Source organism: Excalfactoria chinensis, chromosome 5, assembly GCF_039878825.1.
Source record: "Excalfactoria chinensis isolate bCotChi1 chromosome 5, bCotChi1.hap2, whole genome shotgun sequence".
Lineage (NCBI taxonomy): Eukaryota > Metazoa > Chordata > Aves > Galliformes > Phasianidae > Excalfactoria > Excalfactoria chinensis.
In genome coordinates this window covers 54,130,757-54,147,514 of record NC_092829.1, presented here as the reverse complement: position 1 = coordinate 54,147,514, position 16,758 = coordinate 54,130,757, and the positions used below count along the sequence as shown (strand labels likewise).

General features: G+C 48.8%; 2 protein-coding genes across 2 annotated transcripts; both read left to right on the top strand.

Annotated features, from left to right (window-relative positions):
* The first annotated feature begins 15 nt into the window (after positions 1 to 15).
* On the top strand, positions 16 to 4,230 carry KNSTRN (kinetochore localized astrin (SPAG5) binding protein). The gene is given in 9 exon segments (XM_072337446.1): positions 16 to 99; positions 101 to 164; positions 326 to 458; positions 1,230 to 1,286; positions 1,485 to 1,584; positions 2,732 to 2,846; positions 3,122 to 3,183; positions 3,293 to 3,367; positions 3,836 to 4,230. Coding segments are annotated over 9 exon segments (807 nt in total). The 5' UTR covers positions 16 to 30; the 3' UTR covers positions 3,968 to 4,230.
* A 126-nt stretch (positions 4,231 to 4,356) lies between these two features.
* IVD (isovaleryl-CoA dehydrogenase) lies at positions 4,357 to 14,890 on the top strand. Its single transcript, XM_072337445.1, has 12 exons — positions 4,357 to 4,542; positions 6,157 to 6,246; positions 8,177 to 8,228; positions 9,596 to 9,765; positions 10,126 to 10,219; positions 10,625 to 10,761; positions 11,268 to 11,364; positions 12,381 to 12,474; positions 13,121 to 13,202; positions 13,469 to 13,573; positions 14,417 to 14,489; positions 14,580 to 14,890. Exons 1-12 carry the CDS (start codon positions 4,402 to 4,404, stop codon positions 14,711 to 14,713), a joined length of 1,269 nt encoding a protein of 422 aa, XP_072193546.1. The 5' UTR covers positions 4,357 to 4,401; the 3' UTR covers positions 14,714 to 14,890.
* Positions 14,891 to 16,758: the final 1,868 nt, after the last annotated feature.

The window sequence follows — 16,758 nt, the reverse complement described above, 5'->3', positions numbered from 1 at the left end:
CTGAGGTAAAGCGCACGGTACGCACTGCGCATGCGCGAGCCCGCCCAACCGTTGGGCGCCGGCCGCGATTCAAATCGGCGCTGTGAGGTACAGGGCGGTTGGTGTCATGGATGTGGAGTTCTCCCGTATTCCCGTCTGTGGAGCGCTTTACCGTGGCCGTGTAGGTACGTTTTGTCGCTTTACTGTGTGCTTTCTTGCGGTACGGAGGTCCCTGCTGCGGGGTTGGGGCGGTTGGGGGCTTCCTGGTGAGGTTTCGCTTTGCGTGTGCTTCTGATGCTGAGCTCTTGTGGGCTGCGCTGTTTTCATGGCTGTCTTTGTCTTGCAGAAACGCAGGTGCCCTTCTCTTCTAAGAAGCAATGTGCCGGTAAAGCAGCGGGGCTGGAGCTCAACAAAGATCCCGATTTTAACTTAGGTTCCAACGTTGCAGCGGATGATGTGTTCAGAGCTACAAACCAAGGGTAAGTTAAAGAACTGTTGAGTGTGCTGTTTGATAAACGTCCCCTGTAAAAGCTCCTCCTCTCTGGTTAGCTTGTTCCCGAGCCTGGCCACCCTTTCCATGAAGAAATTCTCCCTGATACCCCTTCTAAACTTCCCTTGGTGCAACTTGAGGCCATTTCATCGCATCCTACTAATTGTTAACTGAGAAGAGAGACCAACAACCTCATCAGATGCTTGTGGAGAGTGACAAGATCCACCCTCCAGACTAAACAACCCCTGTTTCTTCAGCTGCTGCTCAAATGTCCGCTAGTCATTTAATGAGCCCCGATGCTCTTACAGAATGGCTTGGGTTGGAAGGGACCTCAAGGACCAGCAAGCTCCAACCCCGCTGCCATAAGCAGAGCCACCAACCTCCACATTTAATACTAGACCAGGCTGCCCAGAGCCCATCCAACCTGGCCTTGAACACCTTCAGGGGCATCCATGACCTCTCTGGGCAGCTGTTCCAGCACCTCACCACTCTTTGTAAAGAATTTCCCCTGATATCCAACCTAAATCTTCCCTCTTTCAACTTAAAACCATTTCCCCTTGTCCTGCCATTACCTGCTTTTTTTTTTCTGAGCATATTCTGTTAACACAGTATCTTGTAATGAGGGGCCTGACACCGAACACAGCATTCAACGTGCAGCCTGATCAGTTCAGAGTGCAGAAGGACAGAGGTTTGGTCAGGTGTATGTAGTATGTAAGTATGAAATGATCTTTGGATAACTGTGCTCTACTTGTCGTTTAAGGATTCCTAAATCTGCCAAGAAAGCGGAACCGTCTTTGAAGAAGGCAGCCACAAGAGGGTATGTTTCTTCATATTGTTAGTAGCCATCCCTATGCAATTATGTTCCTTCTCAGAGAGTTCTGATGAGCTCTAACCTTATAAAGGCTTGCTTTGCTAATGGCCTTTTTGTCCAGGAACAAGAGCGAATCTTTCAAAGAAGGATATCTTTATGATACCGGTGTTCTTTCACTTAAATCCTTGATGTTTGATTCTACAGACCTCCGAGCAGGTACAAACTAGAGGCAGAGCTGAAGGCCAAGAATCAGCTATTGGAATCAGCCAAACAGCAATTGCACTCCAGATTAACGGGAGCTCAGGTAGGTGTAAGCAGTGGAAATCGTGGAGTCATTCTTACTCCCTGCAGGGTTAGATGGAAGGGCTGACTTGCTCGGTTTCCAGTCTCCTTCCGAAGGCAGTTGACTGAGTGAGCTGGGTTTTCTCTTGCAACATTGAAGCTATTTGGCTAGAACCTGGCAATCAGCAGTGCTACAAATATGTTTGTCCAGATCACTGCTGATAGCCATCAAAGCTCCAGTTCCATCTTAAACTCATTGAAGGATCTTTCCACTTCACAACTGTACATGTATGTGAAACTTTAAGAACCTCATGTTGCCAAGTGTTTGCTGTGTTAATAGAAACAAGCGATGATCATACTCAACAGGGATTTGAAGCCTATTAAATTTATTTCCAGCTTAGAGCCCAGTAGATTTCTGTTTGATTTACTGATGATCCTGCTAACCCATCACATAATGTGGTGTGGAGCCACAAGCAGCACTGAATGTGTGGTCACGTTTCAGTAACTAAGGATGCTAACTCTGGTCACTGCTTTGCTATAAAATTTGAGGGGTAGTGGCCTTGTTTTCTTCAGAGTACTTTTAACTGAGAGCTCCCTCATGTGCTGTTGATTCTTGGTATCTTGGTGGAGTTCTGTAAGTTTTTTGGTCGTCTTAGCACTGCTGAAGAGGCCACACATGGAGCATTGTACCTGGGAGCATGGATCTGGGTACAAGAGAGAGAAGGGCGTGTTGGGAAGAGCCCAGAGAGGGGCCTCTAAGATAACTGAGGAAGTAGGGCCTCTCTCCTATGAGGGAACACTGAGAGCTGGGACATCTCAGCCTGATCAGAGCACAGTGTAATCTCTGCCACGTAAAAGATGCCCTACGTGTAGCCTTCAGTTGTAAAAGCTCCCTTTATTTCCTAGTTCTCAACTGGTTACTAATCTATGAGATGATCTTTTCTTTTATCTCGTAGCTTAATTTCCTTGAGACCCCCTTGGGGCTATTCAAAAAGCTTATGGCCATTATCAGCTGGATCACCCTAATCCAGCGCTTATTGATTCTCTCAGAAAATTACATTCAACTTGGGAGGCCGATCAGCTTATCCGACTGCCTGCTGAAATCCAAGCCGTGCGGGGAATGATGCTGTGGCATCGGTTCGCTTAGAACGTTGCTGTGTTGCTGACAGGGCACTATAAAGGAGTTAAAGGAGGAGAATGAAGGCCTGGTGCAAGAGGTTGAAAAGCTCAAGAAATTTCAGGAGACTTGCATGGTGATTTTAGAAAGCAGGAACATCGATCCTGGTAAGGATGCTGCGGTTTGTGTTTATTTGTTGTTCGGAGCATCTCTTTTCTCTCCCCCTTGCTGCTGTATCTGTAAGACACTGGCTTCTGCTTCCTTGTCAAAGCAGCGCTGATGTCACACGGTGGGATTTCTTTCTGCTGGCTGAAGGGGGAAAAGCTGCTCCCTGTGGCTGGCTGTGTCCTGGGGAAACCCTGACAACAGTTCTCATGCTGTAGAAAGCCGCCTCGGGGAAGGTGTTGGGAGCACCTCTCTGTATGTTGTATCTATCCATCAGTTACAGGCAGCAACATTCTGGAGGAAGAAGAAAAAACACAGGAATGCCAGAAGCAAACGATGGTAAGAGGGTTCTTAAAGGGGCTTTGGTGCGGGGTGTGCTGCTGCCCTGCTGTGCTGCTGCTGACGTGTGGTCATTTGCAGTGTTTGATTCTTTCCGTTGTCTCTCCAGCTCTTAACTGAGAAGCTCATGGCAGAACTGAGGCTATTTAATCAAACAGCCGGAAAAGAAAAGGAGGCCCTTCAGGTAAGGCTGACCTCCTTTCACAATCATCCTGTGCTCTGGGGCTCGTTTGGCACCTCCCCGTGTTCCTCTGGCCTCCAGACAGCGAGTGCCCGTATGCTCAGTGCAAGGCTTGGTCTGACCCAGCATCTCTGCGGGAACTAGGAAGAACGCAAGCACAAGCAGCTCCCGTGTTATTATCGTGTCCATATTCTGGCCCAAGGAGTCATTAAGTTACACTTCTGCAATCCTTGGGACGAAGTTTGAGCCAATTAACTAAACTGTTGTATTTGGCTTCCTCAGCGCCTGCTGGTGGACAGGCGGCCATTTTCCCAAGGATCCCAGTCCAGGCAGACTAGCCTTAGCAGCTATGACACAGTGCTGAGGACTTGCAGCTTTTGTTGCCTGCTGTGGTTTGAGCTGCCTCTTGGCACTCAGCTTTGCCGATCAGTCCGTTGATGTGCGCGAGCTGTTGTGTGTGCCGTGCTACAGGCAGCGCTGGCCAAGTGGAAACTGGCAGAAGAGGCGAGACGGCGCTCCCTGGAGAAGCACGGCTCCTTCCGGGACGAGCTGAAGGAGTGCTGGGCAGTGCTGGATCAGCTGGAGCAGCTCCTGGCGCAGTGAGGCACGAGGACGGGCTGCGCAGCCGCTGTTCCGCAAACCTTGTTCCGTCTGAAACGCGAAGCCGTGCGGGGCGGCCCCGTGTGCCGGTACCGGCGGCAGGATGGCAGCGGGGCAAGGTGCGCGGTGATTGACGGGAGCCGAGCGCTCGCGGCTCTTTAGTTGCCTGCAGGGGCTCAGCCTGGATTTCCTCACCGCACGCCTTGCCGCGGCTCATCTTTCGCTCCGCCGGCGGTTTGTTTCCCTGTCTCGGTGTTTTGTATTAAACGCATTACAAACGCACGCACTCGCCGTCGTACCCTCGGGCGGCGCATGAGCTCCGCGGTGCCGCCGCTGCCCCCTGCCGCCCTCTCCTGCCCTTCGCGGCGCGCTGGGCGGGCCGGGGCTCTCTCCGGGACAGGGCCGCGCCTGCGCGCCGCGAGCGGCCCGGGGCAGCCATGGCGGCGGCGGTGTTGGGTAGAGCCGCTCTGAGCTCGGCGCTGCGCGGGGCCAGGCGGCGGCAGGCCTTGCTGCGGCGGAGCTGCGCGGGGCTGGCGGTGGACGACACGGTGAACGGGCTGAGCGACGAGCAGCGCCAGGTAGGCGGCGGCACGGCGGCACGGCCTCGCGCTGACCAACGGCACGGCTGGCGGCGCGCCTTCCGCGGCGGGGTGTGTCCGCGCTCCAGGGCGCTGATTGGCTGAGGCTGCGAGGAGCTGGCCAATCCGCGGGGCTGCGCTGCTGACACGTGTCCGCCGTTTCCCGCGGGGGGGGGGTGTTGTCCGGGAGCGGTGTTACCTGCACCGCTCTGCTGAGCCAGGTTGAGTCCGTCAGAGGTGCGGCCATCAAAGAAACCGGATCCTGCGGCGCTCTCAGACGTTTCTCTTGGCCAATGGGGAGCCAAAAGCTTTAGGATGTTCTGTCTCAGCTTTGCAGCCTTGTGTTCACATCATCACAGTATGCTGAATGTGTGCAAGGCCTTTGATGTAGTCCCCCAGCACATCCTTCTCTCTACGTACAACAGTATGAATCCAAAGAGCGGACTGTGCCATGGGTAAAGAATATAACAGACAAAGGTTGACATGTTACAGCTGGAGGGTTGTGGTCAATGACTGTGTCCCAGTGGAGGGTGGTTGTGTAGAGGTGACCCCCAGTGGTCTCTCCTGGGGCTGGTGCCCTTTAACATCCCTATCAATAATCTATACAATGGGATCAAGTGCACCTTCAGCAAGTTTGTGGATGGCGCCAAGCTGAGCGGGGCAGTGGATACAACAGAAGGAAGGGATGCCATCCAGTGTCCTTGACGCTGCTATATAAGCTGTTTTAAAGTGTTTGGGATGTCCTGGTACATCCTTCAGTCTCTGATGTTTAAAGTATGTCTTAGTTGTGTTCCAGCCTTCTTCTCTGTCTAATTTTTAAGCTCGACTTTCCTGCTGTCAACTCTGTTGTGATGGAAACGTTAGGGTTTAAAAAAAAGGAGAAATAGAAAGAAAAAAGTCCCACTGGAGAGGGATAAACTTGTTTGGTGGATCCAGGATCCAGGATCCAGGTAGCCATGGCAACTAACTTATCTTTTTAACTTGAAACAAGGGAGAGAGGCAGAGCAGCCTAGGCATGTTTTGCTTTGCTGCATCTGTCCCTTCTAAATGTTTTTGTTAAACAGCAGAAGGTTCCTTCGCTGACAGTAACGTAAGGGAATAAAGAACCAGGAGTTAAAACTGGATTTTTAAGCTCCATTACAACATCTCTACTTTTTTTTGTTGTTTGTTTTTTAAGTCTTCTTATTATAAACACTTAAAATATTGCTTGAGTTTATTTGGAGTACAAACAGACTTCTGCAAAACGCATGTGAGTCTTAACATCTGGGAGGATACTCTGAATTGGTTTCATTTCAGCACATAGAACAAGTAGCATACCTGGCTTGATGACATTTTTCTTCTATTGAAGATACCAGGATAGATCATATAGTCCCAGCCTGATAAGCCACACTTGTTAATTAACACTTCATCCAAATCCACCCTTCCAAAGCTGAGGGCCTTTTGTGTTGTAGTTCAGCTCATCAGCTGAAATAGAGATTTCTTTCTGATTTTTGTGTGCCTGGGTTTCAGATCATAGAATTGCCCACTGGTGGATGCTGGGAGGATCCCAGCAAAGGAGTTGATGATATATTGATGGAGTGTAACACGTGCGTCTCTCCTCGCTTCTTTTCCCAGCTTAGACAGACCATGACAAAGTTCTGTCAAGAGCATTTGGCTCCAAAGGCCCAACAAATTGACCAGGAGAATGAATTCAAAGGCATGCGGGTAAGTATTTGATGTGTGCCTATGAAATAGATGGTAGTCTGTACTTTGATCTGTACCTCAGTTCAGACGAAGACCCGGTCTGCACCACAGGAAGATATGCATCAACTTTTCAGACTTGAAAGCAGCGCAGAAAAAGAAGTTTTTTGATTTCCTGTTTCTTCTTTTGATAACTTTGAACAACCTGGGGAAGAACTGAGCCAGCATCTGATTAAAAAAGAAATAGAGGTGGATTGATCACGGTCTTGTTTAGATTTTCATTGTGGTATTTGTGCCTGGCTCTCTTTGAAGACCCCTCCTCTCGTGTGTTTTTCAATCTAGGCTCATTTTGTGCACAACTCCTTGGATATCTGAGCCTCCTCTCCATTTTGCTTTGGGAATATCGTGTGCGAATGCAGGAAGCATAGAGCAGTTTGACTGCTGAGTTGAAAGTTTTCTTTCTAGCAGAAGCAACAAACTGTGTGCAACAGGGAGGTTTGATTGATGAAAAGGAGAGCTCTCACTATTGGTTTTCATAAGCTCCACAAGACTCGAGACACTCGTAACATCTGCTAGGATCTCTCGGAGCTCTGATGTTGATATTTGCAGGGATATATGTGTAGCTTTGAAGTTAACTATATAGGTTTAGTCTGGCACACCAGATGTCATCCAGTGCTATTGAATAATACCTTTTGAAGTGCCTTGGGGCTATTTGTAGATAGATAATAAGCATTTACCTGCATGTCCATCGTATAATGGAGGAGAGCCCACAGTCTGAAGTGACAGCAGAAGTGGCCCTTGGTGGTTTTGTCCCTGCTGCATTTATTCATAGCTTCCCATTCCATCTGCGCTGCTCTGTGCTAGGCACAGCTGATGTGTGGAGACACGCCAGGTCAGGCTGGATGGGGCTCTGAGCACCTGATGGAGCTGCAGGTGATCCTGTTCATTGCAGCAGAGTTAGAGTAGATGGCCTTTAAAGGTCCCTTCCGGCACTAACAAACCTGTGTTTAGAACAGTTCAGATCATGTGGCCACAGAGCAGCAGTTGCTTATGTAGCGATCTTGTTGGAATGAGAAATCTGGGAAATGGGCAAAGGGAGGTCGAGGAATACAGCCCGTCCTCCAGCAGATGAGCTTTGAGGGCTGTGTGTCCAGCAATACACAACTAAGCAACTTTATCCGGTTCCCATGTGCATCAAGTGTCCTGGCCGAACCCCAAAACACTGAAGTTTATGTACTTGAGTGGCCCTCGTGAAGATCAAGGATCTGATTTCTCCAAGTCCAAAGTGCTCACCAGATGGCCAGCTCCTATCGTTCTTCCACAACCTCTGCCTGCCTCGGCAGTTGTTTTTCCTGCCTCAGCTCTAACGCTTTCTTCAAAGGAGGTTTTAAAGAAGGATGTTTCCTTGGCTTTCCGTACTAGTTTCTGTTTTACTTAAAGAGTCTTAAATTGCTTGGTGACCGCAACTCTTCTCATAGTTTTCCAGGCTCTCGCTGGTGGATAACTTATGCTATCTGCTATTTGCAGCAGTCACACGCTGATAGACCCACAAGTGTGACAAGGTTGTATGAGGTAAAAGGCGAGAGTAAATTTAAATCCTGACGTCTGAAATTATCTTTAGCTGGATACAGCATAAGACAATCTGGAAGTGCAGTTTTTGAAGTTAATGGGAGGCTTAAATTCATCTGAATTCCTCAATTCTTAAATCTTAGAACCTGTCTGCCTCAAATTAAATTGAGGTTTATGAGTTACCTTCCTTCAGTCAACAGACTGTAGCATAACTAATGTCCTTAAAACCGTGTGGGTTCTTAGTCTGAAGGGTGAAGCTGCTGCAGCAGGAGGAAACTGGTATTGATGTCCTTATCTCTGAGGTCTCACACCAACGAGGTAAATCCATGTGTCCAGGGAGCTCTTTTCTGTCCCACTGGCCTGACTACCACTTCTGTGCTTGTAGGAGTTCTGGAAGAAACTTGGGGAACTGGGAGTCCTGGGGATCACAGCTCCTGGTAAGTCCATTCCCACCATCTGCCAGGTGCTGCTTCACACAGCACAATCACACAATGGCCTGGGCTGCAAAGGCCCACAGTGCTCATCCAGCTCCAACCCCCTGCTGTGTGCAGGGTCACCAACCAGCAGCACAGGCTGCCCAGAGCCACATCCAGCCTGGCCTTGAATGCCTGCAGGGATGGGGCATCCACAGCCTCCTTGGGCAGCCTGCACCTCCCTGGGTGGTCAGGCACTGGAATGGGCTGCCCAGGGAGGTGGTGGAGTCAGCGACACTGGGGGTGTTCAAGGAACAACTGGATGTTGCATTGAGGGGCATGTTGTGTTTAGTGGGAGCTGTTGGTAACAGGTGAGCGGTTGGACTGGATGATCTTGTAGGTCTTTTCCAACCTTGCTGATTCTGTGATTCTATGAAAGGCTTCTGCAGAAGCAAGCTGAACAGCAGTGCCTTCAAATAATGCCTCTGTGCTTCTTTCAGTGGCACTAGATCTGAAAGTCTCTCTCTTTACTCTTCCCAATTTACTGCTGCTCCTGTTTATTCTCACTCTTACCTTCTTTATTCTTTGATGTTGTGCCTGAGGCTTGCAGCAGTTTCCCACACTATAAATAAGCCATCCCCTCACCAGCGCTGTCTATTTTGATTCCCTTCGAGTTTCGCCTCTGAAACCTTCCTGTGCCCGGGCATTCCATTTCTGATTGCTGCTGTGTGTGCTTCCTCTATTGGCATTGGTTTTGCCGTAGGAGATGGAGATGGGATGTGACAATAACACACTTCTTTTTGGGGGCAGTAACACCCAACCCAGCAGCACTTGAGGACCAAGTAGAAAATCTTCTGTTTTAGCATACAGCAGAAATGGATAAACCCACCTTTCAGAATATTGAGGGTAAAAACCCAAACTCTTACTGGGGCGATTTCAAAGGGTAAAGTGGCACTGCAGATAAAGACAGGAGTCAGAATGAGTGACGTGGGAGGAAGGCGGCCTCTAGTGCCAGTGGCTGCTGTGTGAACTTAAGGTGGCTCTGACCAGTAAATGCACGCTACGTGCCTGGCTGGTGCATGTTATTTGTCCTCTTTTTACAGTTCTTATGAGTACAATCGTTTGCTCCTTGCCTGTAAGACAAAGCTTTTACTTTTGCTGATGACCGCAATTGTATGTCTACAAATGCGTGTCGCTTTCTCTAAGATGAGAAAACTGAATTTCAGAGAGGATGGGGAAAGCCATAAGTGCCCAGCCCAGAGAAGGTGCCAGTCAAACCCAGGAGCTCTCCTGTAACTGTCTCAAATCTTATTCAAGACTGAGCCCAACCCTGGGATCTTGTACATACATGATGTACTCTGTGGTGGCTCACGAGAGCTTTTGTTTCCCAGTGGAATATGGTGGCTCTGCTCTGGGCTATCTGGACCACGTGCTGGTGATGGAGGAAGTTTCCCGTGCATCAGCAGCTGTTGGGCTGAGTTATGGAGCCCACTCAAACCTTTGTATCAACCAGCTGGTGCGGAATGGCAGTGAAGCCCAGAAAGAGAAGTACTTGCCCAAGGTACGGTGCTGGGAAATGGCAGAATGGGGGGTTTTGGGTTCGTTGGGTTTTTTGACTCCTCAAACAAGCATTGTGCAGCGTGGAGATACGTGACCACACGTCGTCCTCATTGCAGCTCAGGTGTGTTTTGATGCCCTCATTCACTGGCTTTCAATATGGGTAGCGCAATCAATCACTTAAATTACTTGCTATGAAACAAGATGAGTAAGAACCAAGTTCTTAGTAGTACTTCAATTAACTAAAATTGAGAATATCACTGAGACTTGTGTTGAAATGTGCTGATGGATTGAATTGAATAAGGATGAGACATCATGTCCTTAAAGTTGTGCCAGAGGAGGTTCTTCTCTTTCTCTTTTCCAGCTCATTAGTGGGGAGCACATTGGAGCCTTAGCAATGAGCGAGCCCAATGCTGGCTCTGATGTTGTGTCCATGAAGCTGAAGGCAGACAAGAAAGGTAAAACCTGTCGTGAGCTTCCAGTGCAAATGTCTCCTGTGAACTGAAGCTAACCTCCTTAATGCCATTCAGCATTTATCAGGGCATGCTGGCAATCAGTGCGTGATAACACAAGGTAGTGAAGACACGGGGTGGGTGGTTTGAAGGTCCTGAGTAGACTTCTGAGTGTGATAGTGGAGGATTACAATGTGTTGGAACCAGTGCTAGGAGCCTTAGTTTGTCAGGCATCCATTAAACTGTCTTTGGACTCTGGAAATGAAGGTGATGAGTTTTCTTGATCCTGGGGAGGGCTGTGTGCGTGTTGTTCATGGGGGTTTTATAGATCACCCTTGAAATAAATGGGGTGAGGACGTAAGTGTTGCTTTATCTATTACAATCTAACAGACTGCAGCTCTGTGCTTGCAGGGGACTACTATGTTTTGAATGGGAACAAGTTTTGGATCACCAACGGGCCAGATGCAGATGTTCTCATCGTTTATGCTAAAACTGACCTTAATGCCGTGCCAGCCTCCCAAGGGATAACTGCTTTCGTTGTGGAGAAGGTGGGTTTCAGTTACTGTTTAATAATTCTCACAGTTCTATCTTGGTGTGCTTTTAAAGCCACCTCCTTCACTCTAAGTGCTTTGTTTAGAAAGCAGCTCGATATCAGTCCGTCCCTCAAAAACAAACTATTCCCTGCGTGAGCCTTATAAACCCATGAGATTTGTCCTCTGCCCCAGTGCTGTGGCTTGTTGCGCAGGCAGCTGGGAGCTCCTGGGTTTGGGCATGCAGGCACACAGTCACTCTTTTGGGCTAGAGATATGGAAAGACAAGATCCTCATAAAGAAGGACTTGCTTGTTGCCCAGAATTGCCAGAGGTTCTGGAGGCTCTATAAGCGTCTCTTTCCTTTTAGTTAACTGAGACCACATCTTCCTTCCAGTGAGGAAGCTGTAAAAGAAACGATACTGTCAGAGATCAGTAAACTTTCTGATGGACTTACCTGAGATTAGCATAGTCCCGTCACTGTCAGTGCTTGTAATCCTTAGTTTTGATGTCTTGGCTTTGCAGGGAATGCCAGGCTTTAGCACGGCACAGAAGCTTGACAAGCTGGGAATGAGAGGGTCTAACACCTGTGAGTTGATCTTTGAGGACTGTAAGATCCCCGGTGAGTTGGTTCCAAATCGTGGCAGTATGTGCGTGGGGAGCTGCACTCTGTCCTTAGGTAAATCTGTTCACACACTGCATGCCTGCTCGGACTGTGACACAGAGGGCTTTGGGGATGGCTCCCTGCTCTTACGCAGCTTCACGAGAGCTCCATCGTTAATACAACAGGGGCAACTGTAGTGGCTCGTTTTTGTGACTCCACTGGCTGTTCTGTTAGTTTGGGCTGTTAGTGTTGTAACAGCTGATGTTAGAATGCGGAAGAGTTAGAGCTGAAATCTGACATTTCTAACTTGACCCGAGTCCTGCAGTCTGAAATCAGAAAGGGCAGAACCTGAGACTTCAGATGATCATCTGGGTAATCATCTGTGCAGAACAGCGTGTTCTCATGGCAACAAGATCCCAGTTTTCTGATAACTTGGAGAAACGCATCGCTGCACCATTGGAAGTTAACACACTCTGCACTCTGGCCATTAATGCTACTTCTGATCTTCTCCTTTGGAAACTGAACCAGTTTGATGTTGTTTCATATGTTTGCAGAACCTTTGTCTCAGATGTCTTCCTCTGGCACTGCGGTTCCATCTGCTTTAAAACATATGGGTTTCATTGTCAGCCCTGCTTCACCGAGTGGTTTTTTCTCGTACTGAGTGTCATCCCTGGGTTTGTTTGGTCATATTGATTTGGTAAAAGTTGGTTCAGAACCTCAGCGTTTCTTTGTGATGTGCAGCCAGCAGGTTCACCCTCCCTTGTGCAATCAGCACGTGTCTCTCAGCTCCCTGCATACCTATCCATCCCCTATCCCTGGATGTACAGGAGAACATTCAGGCTGTTTGGCCCTCTTTGTTTTGTGTTTTTTCTTTTGGTGTTCTTTCTTTTAAGCTATGGAATGCCATTACTCCTGAACAGTGCTCTCTTTTTACTATTACTGGTGGTGGTGTTTGTGCTCTGTTCTTCCAAGTAAAGTTTGCTATTAGTGTTTTGGGTTTGTGTACAGGTGACTCATTTTTCCTTTGATTGCAGCTGAAAACATCCTGGGGAAGCTGAGCAAAGGAGTCTACGTTCTGATGAGCGGGTTGGACCTGGAGAGGCTTGTGCTGTCTGGTGGGCCACTGGGGTAAGGGACTGCCACCTCTGATAGGTTGTAAGGCCAGAAAGATCAGCCTGGCTAGGTGACTGTGGCTGATATCACCTCTCCATTCCTCATAGAAGCAATGCAAGAAGGAAAGATTGGGAATCCCTGCCTTCCAGTCCGGCATGAGCCAGGTGGTTCCATGGACCTGCCATCCAGAGCGTGGCTTTGAATATGGTGGTCTTGGCATAACCATTTAATTTACAGTCCTTTTGTCTCCTTCCTCGTGCTCTCTTCTGCACTAAAACCCTCATACGGACACACTACTGTCTGCAAAGCAGAAGGAGGATTTCTCACACCCCTTCTGTTGGTCTCCTGGAGACACAAGGCAGCACAAACTGTCCTAGCTGCAGGTGTAAGAAGGCTCTTCAACACTCTCCATCTCAGTCTCCTGAATTAAGAAAGCAGAGCCCTACCACAAGATGTCCCAAATGAGCAACGTGTAGAACACGATGGAGAAAACACAGGCTTTTGGGATTCATTCTTAGCATTGTTTGAGTGGAGCAATAGGAAGACAGCGCTGTATCTTCCTACATAGGGAAACCTTTCTGTCCTAGGCAGAGGTTCCAAGATTTAATCAGTATTTTAATGATCCTGTTTTCCTTTTCCTGCCTGTCTTTGCTTTTCTCAGGATCATGCAAGCTGTTCTTGACCATGCAATTCCATACCTACATGTAAGAGAAGCATTTGGACAGAGAATTGGCCACTTCCAGGTGAGACAGAAAAACAATTGGGGGTTTTTGTTTGTCTTTTTTCTTCTTGTTGTTAAGGAGCAGGTGGGTTGCTCTGTGCTGGGAGGGCTTTTCCTGGGGAAGGTAGCCTGGTGTTATGACTGATTTCTGAGAGACCGCAGGGAATGCGTTGTATGAACCCAGCTGATTCCTACGGCTCAAGCAGGAAACCATTTCCCCTCAATCCCTGTGGACTCACGTTAAGTTTCAATAGCTGCAATATGTCTCTTTTCTCATGCAACGTGCAGCTCATGCAGGGCAAGATGGCTGATATGTATACCCGCCTGATGGCCTGTCGGCAGTACGTCTACAATGTGGCCAAAGCCTGTGACCGGGGCCACTTTAATGCGAAGGTGAGCTTGCAGTTCTATGTGGGTTGTGTCTGAATGTTCTTCCTTCGATTGGATCATTAAGTTTGGAAGAAAACTCCGAGATCATCAAATCCAGCTGTCAACCATTCCCACTGTGCCCGCTGAACCGTGTTCCTGAATAGAATCATGCAATCATTAAGGTTGAAAATGACCTCCAAGATCATCAAGTCCAACCACTAAACCATGTCTCTCAGTGCCACATCAACACATGTATGAAAACCTCCAGGGATGGTGACTCCGCTGCTTTGCTGGGCAGCTTGGCTCCTCATCACGTGCAGGGTGGACATACTGGGGGTTAAAATGAGTTCTCCAAGTGTTTGTTTTCCCCTCTCCTTCCCCCCGTGTAAAAGAAACTGTAGTTGTACAAGGGAACAGATGTAGCAGGATGGGTAGGTTTTATAGGAAGGCCAAACACAATATCCTGCCTGCTGTAAGGGGCTGTGGCAGTCATCCTGAGCTGCTGTCATTGACACAACTGACTTGTCACCATGAGTCTGTCGGGGGAGAGAACCAGGCATTGAGCAGAGCAGAGCCCTGCATCAAATCAAATCGCACTGGTCTCCAGGGGGTGTGATGTCCATCTGTGAGGCGGAGCAGCACCCCTGCTGCACTCTATTTGCTACCTTTGTGTAGTCTGACAAAAGTGACAGAAGGACGGTGTCAGCTTCTTGCTTGCAGGGGATGGATCCCGGTGCCTTTGTGATGAAGCGGTTCAGGTTTGTTAGCAGATGTCTGTAGAGGAATGAAAAGGTCAGAGCGACACAGATGGGAAAAGGGCAGGTGACACCTTCATGCCTCTGTCATAATTTGTGCCTCTCCTTGCAGGACTGTGCTGGAGTCATCCTCTTCTCGGCAGAGTGCGCTACCCAGGTGGCTCTGGATGGGATCCAGTGTCTTGGTAAGGCAGTCACTGCCAGTGTGTTCTTTGGGGGAGGCCGCTGGGAGCCCCTCGATTGAGAGAAAAGCAATAACTTGGTTCTGGTCGTAGGTGGGAACGGCTACATCAATGACTACCCCATGGGGCGCTTCCTGCGCGACGCCAAGCTCTACGAGATCGGAGCTGGCACCAGCGAAGTGCGCAGGCTGGTCATTGGCAGGGCCTTCAATGCAGCCTTCAAGTAACCTCCAGCAGTGGAGGGGCAGCCTGCTGAGCACCACGAGGCCTTTCACGTGGAGGTTGGAGCGCACAACTTTGTTCTTCTTGTGATTCCTGCCTTGGCGCTTGTGGAGCCTGTCTGCTCTCTGAATGGGTGAATCAGACTGCAGCACAGAAGGGAAATGTATTTGTTTTCTTCTTGTGATCGGCCCGATTCATCCTGTCCGTAAGCCATCCTAAATCTCAGCACTGCCAAGCTGAGGTTCATCCACAGGACATACTGCAACCAAAGCAGCTGTCAGCATGGCTGGAACCAGGGGAAAGCCATTGCTTGGGTTCCACTCAAACTTGATCTAAAAAATGACCATGGGAATGATTTTAGTTCTCTTTTTAAAACGGTGTGCCATTAATAGCCAGCAGCTAACGTGCTGCCACAGAGAGATTTCCCATTGTGACCTTCCAATGGGATGAAAAACTTCTGTTTTGGGGAATGTGACACCAACCGTGTTGTAGGGGCAGCCATTTGGAATGCTTGAGAATCACAGGCACCCAACCGGTGTTTAAGGTGATGGTTCTTAACATTTCATCAGAGCCCCACATCTGTTTCAGTGCATGCTTCCTTTCCTAGTCCTGCTGCTTCTCGAGGTATTTCGGTGTAGCCCAAAGCCTTTGCCTTCCTGATGGGCCACCTCCTGCTGTGTTATTCACCCACCAGTGCTGCCATCCATCATTCGGGGAACAGTTAAAATGTCAGTCCTGTATTGTGACATCCATGAATGAGGCAGGCAGGAGGAGGCTGCCTTTCAGGGTTGGGGTTATTTGTTTTCTTCTTGTTTTTTTTCCCTGTTCCTGAAGGCTGTTCTTTAGGCAGAAGCGTGCATTCACGCTCTGCTGATGGCTGCCTGAAGAAGTCAGAGTGAGAGCAGCAGTATTTGTGGGTGTCCTCCGTATATATTACATAGATCATGTGGAAGCTTTGCCTTGTTAAAGAGAGTTGCGCTCCCTGCTGCCAGCCTTCGAGGGCGAACCACGCTGGAAGCTTGGATGCTGTAAATATGACAAAAGGATGAATTCAACAGCTGCCATACAGCCAGACTCCAAGAAGTTTTAATATAAAGAACTTAAAGCTTTTTGTATCGTTGGTTTGTTGTTGTTTTTTTGCTTATAGTCTACCTGTTCTAGGTGGCAGTAGCTTAATAGTAGTGAACTTTAAATGCAACAGCTTGGAAAGCCTGAATTGGTCACCAAGCACATAGTAGCACTGCACAGCTCGCCTGCTGCTGCAGCTTTCCAGCCTCAGTCAAGCGGCACGTCTCATTCCAAGGGTGGTGGGAAACTTGTGTCATACTTACGTGTTCCTCAGCTCTTTAGTGTGGGAGTGAATCACCGCACGTTTCTTTGAAGGCTCTCAAAGGGCATCGAATCATTGTGCTGTGACCTGTCTCCAACCAGAGGAGCTCCCCTAGAAGAAAGGTCAGAGCGATGTCAGGGTGTTTAAAGCAAAATACATGCGCTGAGCTGGAGGGGACAAGCAGGTCTTCAAACCTGTCCTCTATCATCGTACAGGTCTGACTTTTTTTATCTATACAAACAATAAATAATGCCTTCCCTTTCTAGGCTGATCGGCACCTTGGAGCTAGAGGCATCATGAATCAATGTCAAATGCACTGCGGGATGGGGTGGAGGGAGGCACTCGTAAATCCTGAGCAGGGCTCTGTTAACTGAATTCCCCGTGCTTTCCCCTTTCCTAGGGCATGGGCTGCTTCCCACCGAGCAGTTATCACTGTGGTACCAAAACAAAGCTCCTGGTGCTGGGAGCTGCACCAGCATTCAAGGTTAAGGGTGTTAATCTGTGTGCGGTGTAATTAGATCAGCTTGTACTGGGCAGCCCTGTGGTCTTGGGGTGGTTCCCAGGGAGGTGTAGGGTTCGATTGCTACCTGGTATGTTTATATATGTAGACGTGTGGGTATATTTATGTGTGTGTGTATGTGTTTGTATATGTAGTGATGCATCTGGGCCATGCCTCAGGCCTCCTCTGGAGAGCAGCAGAGCTAACAGGGAAAACTATGG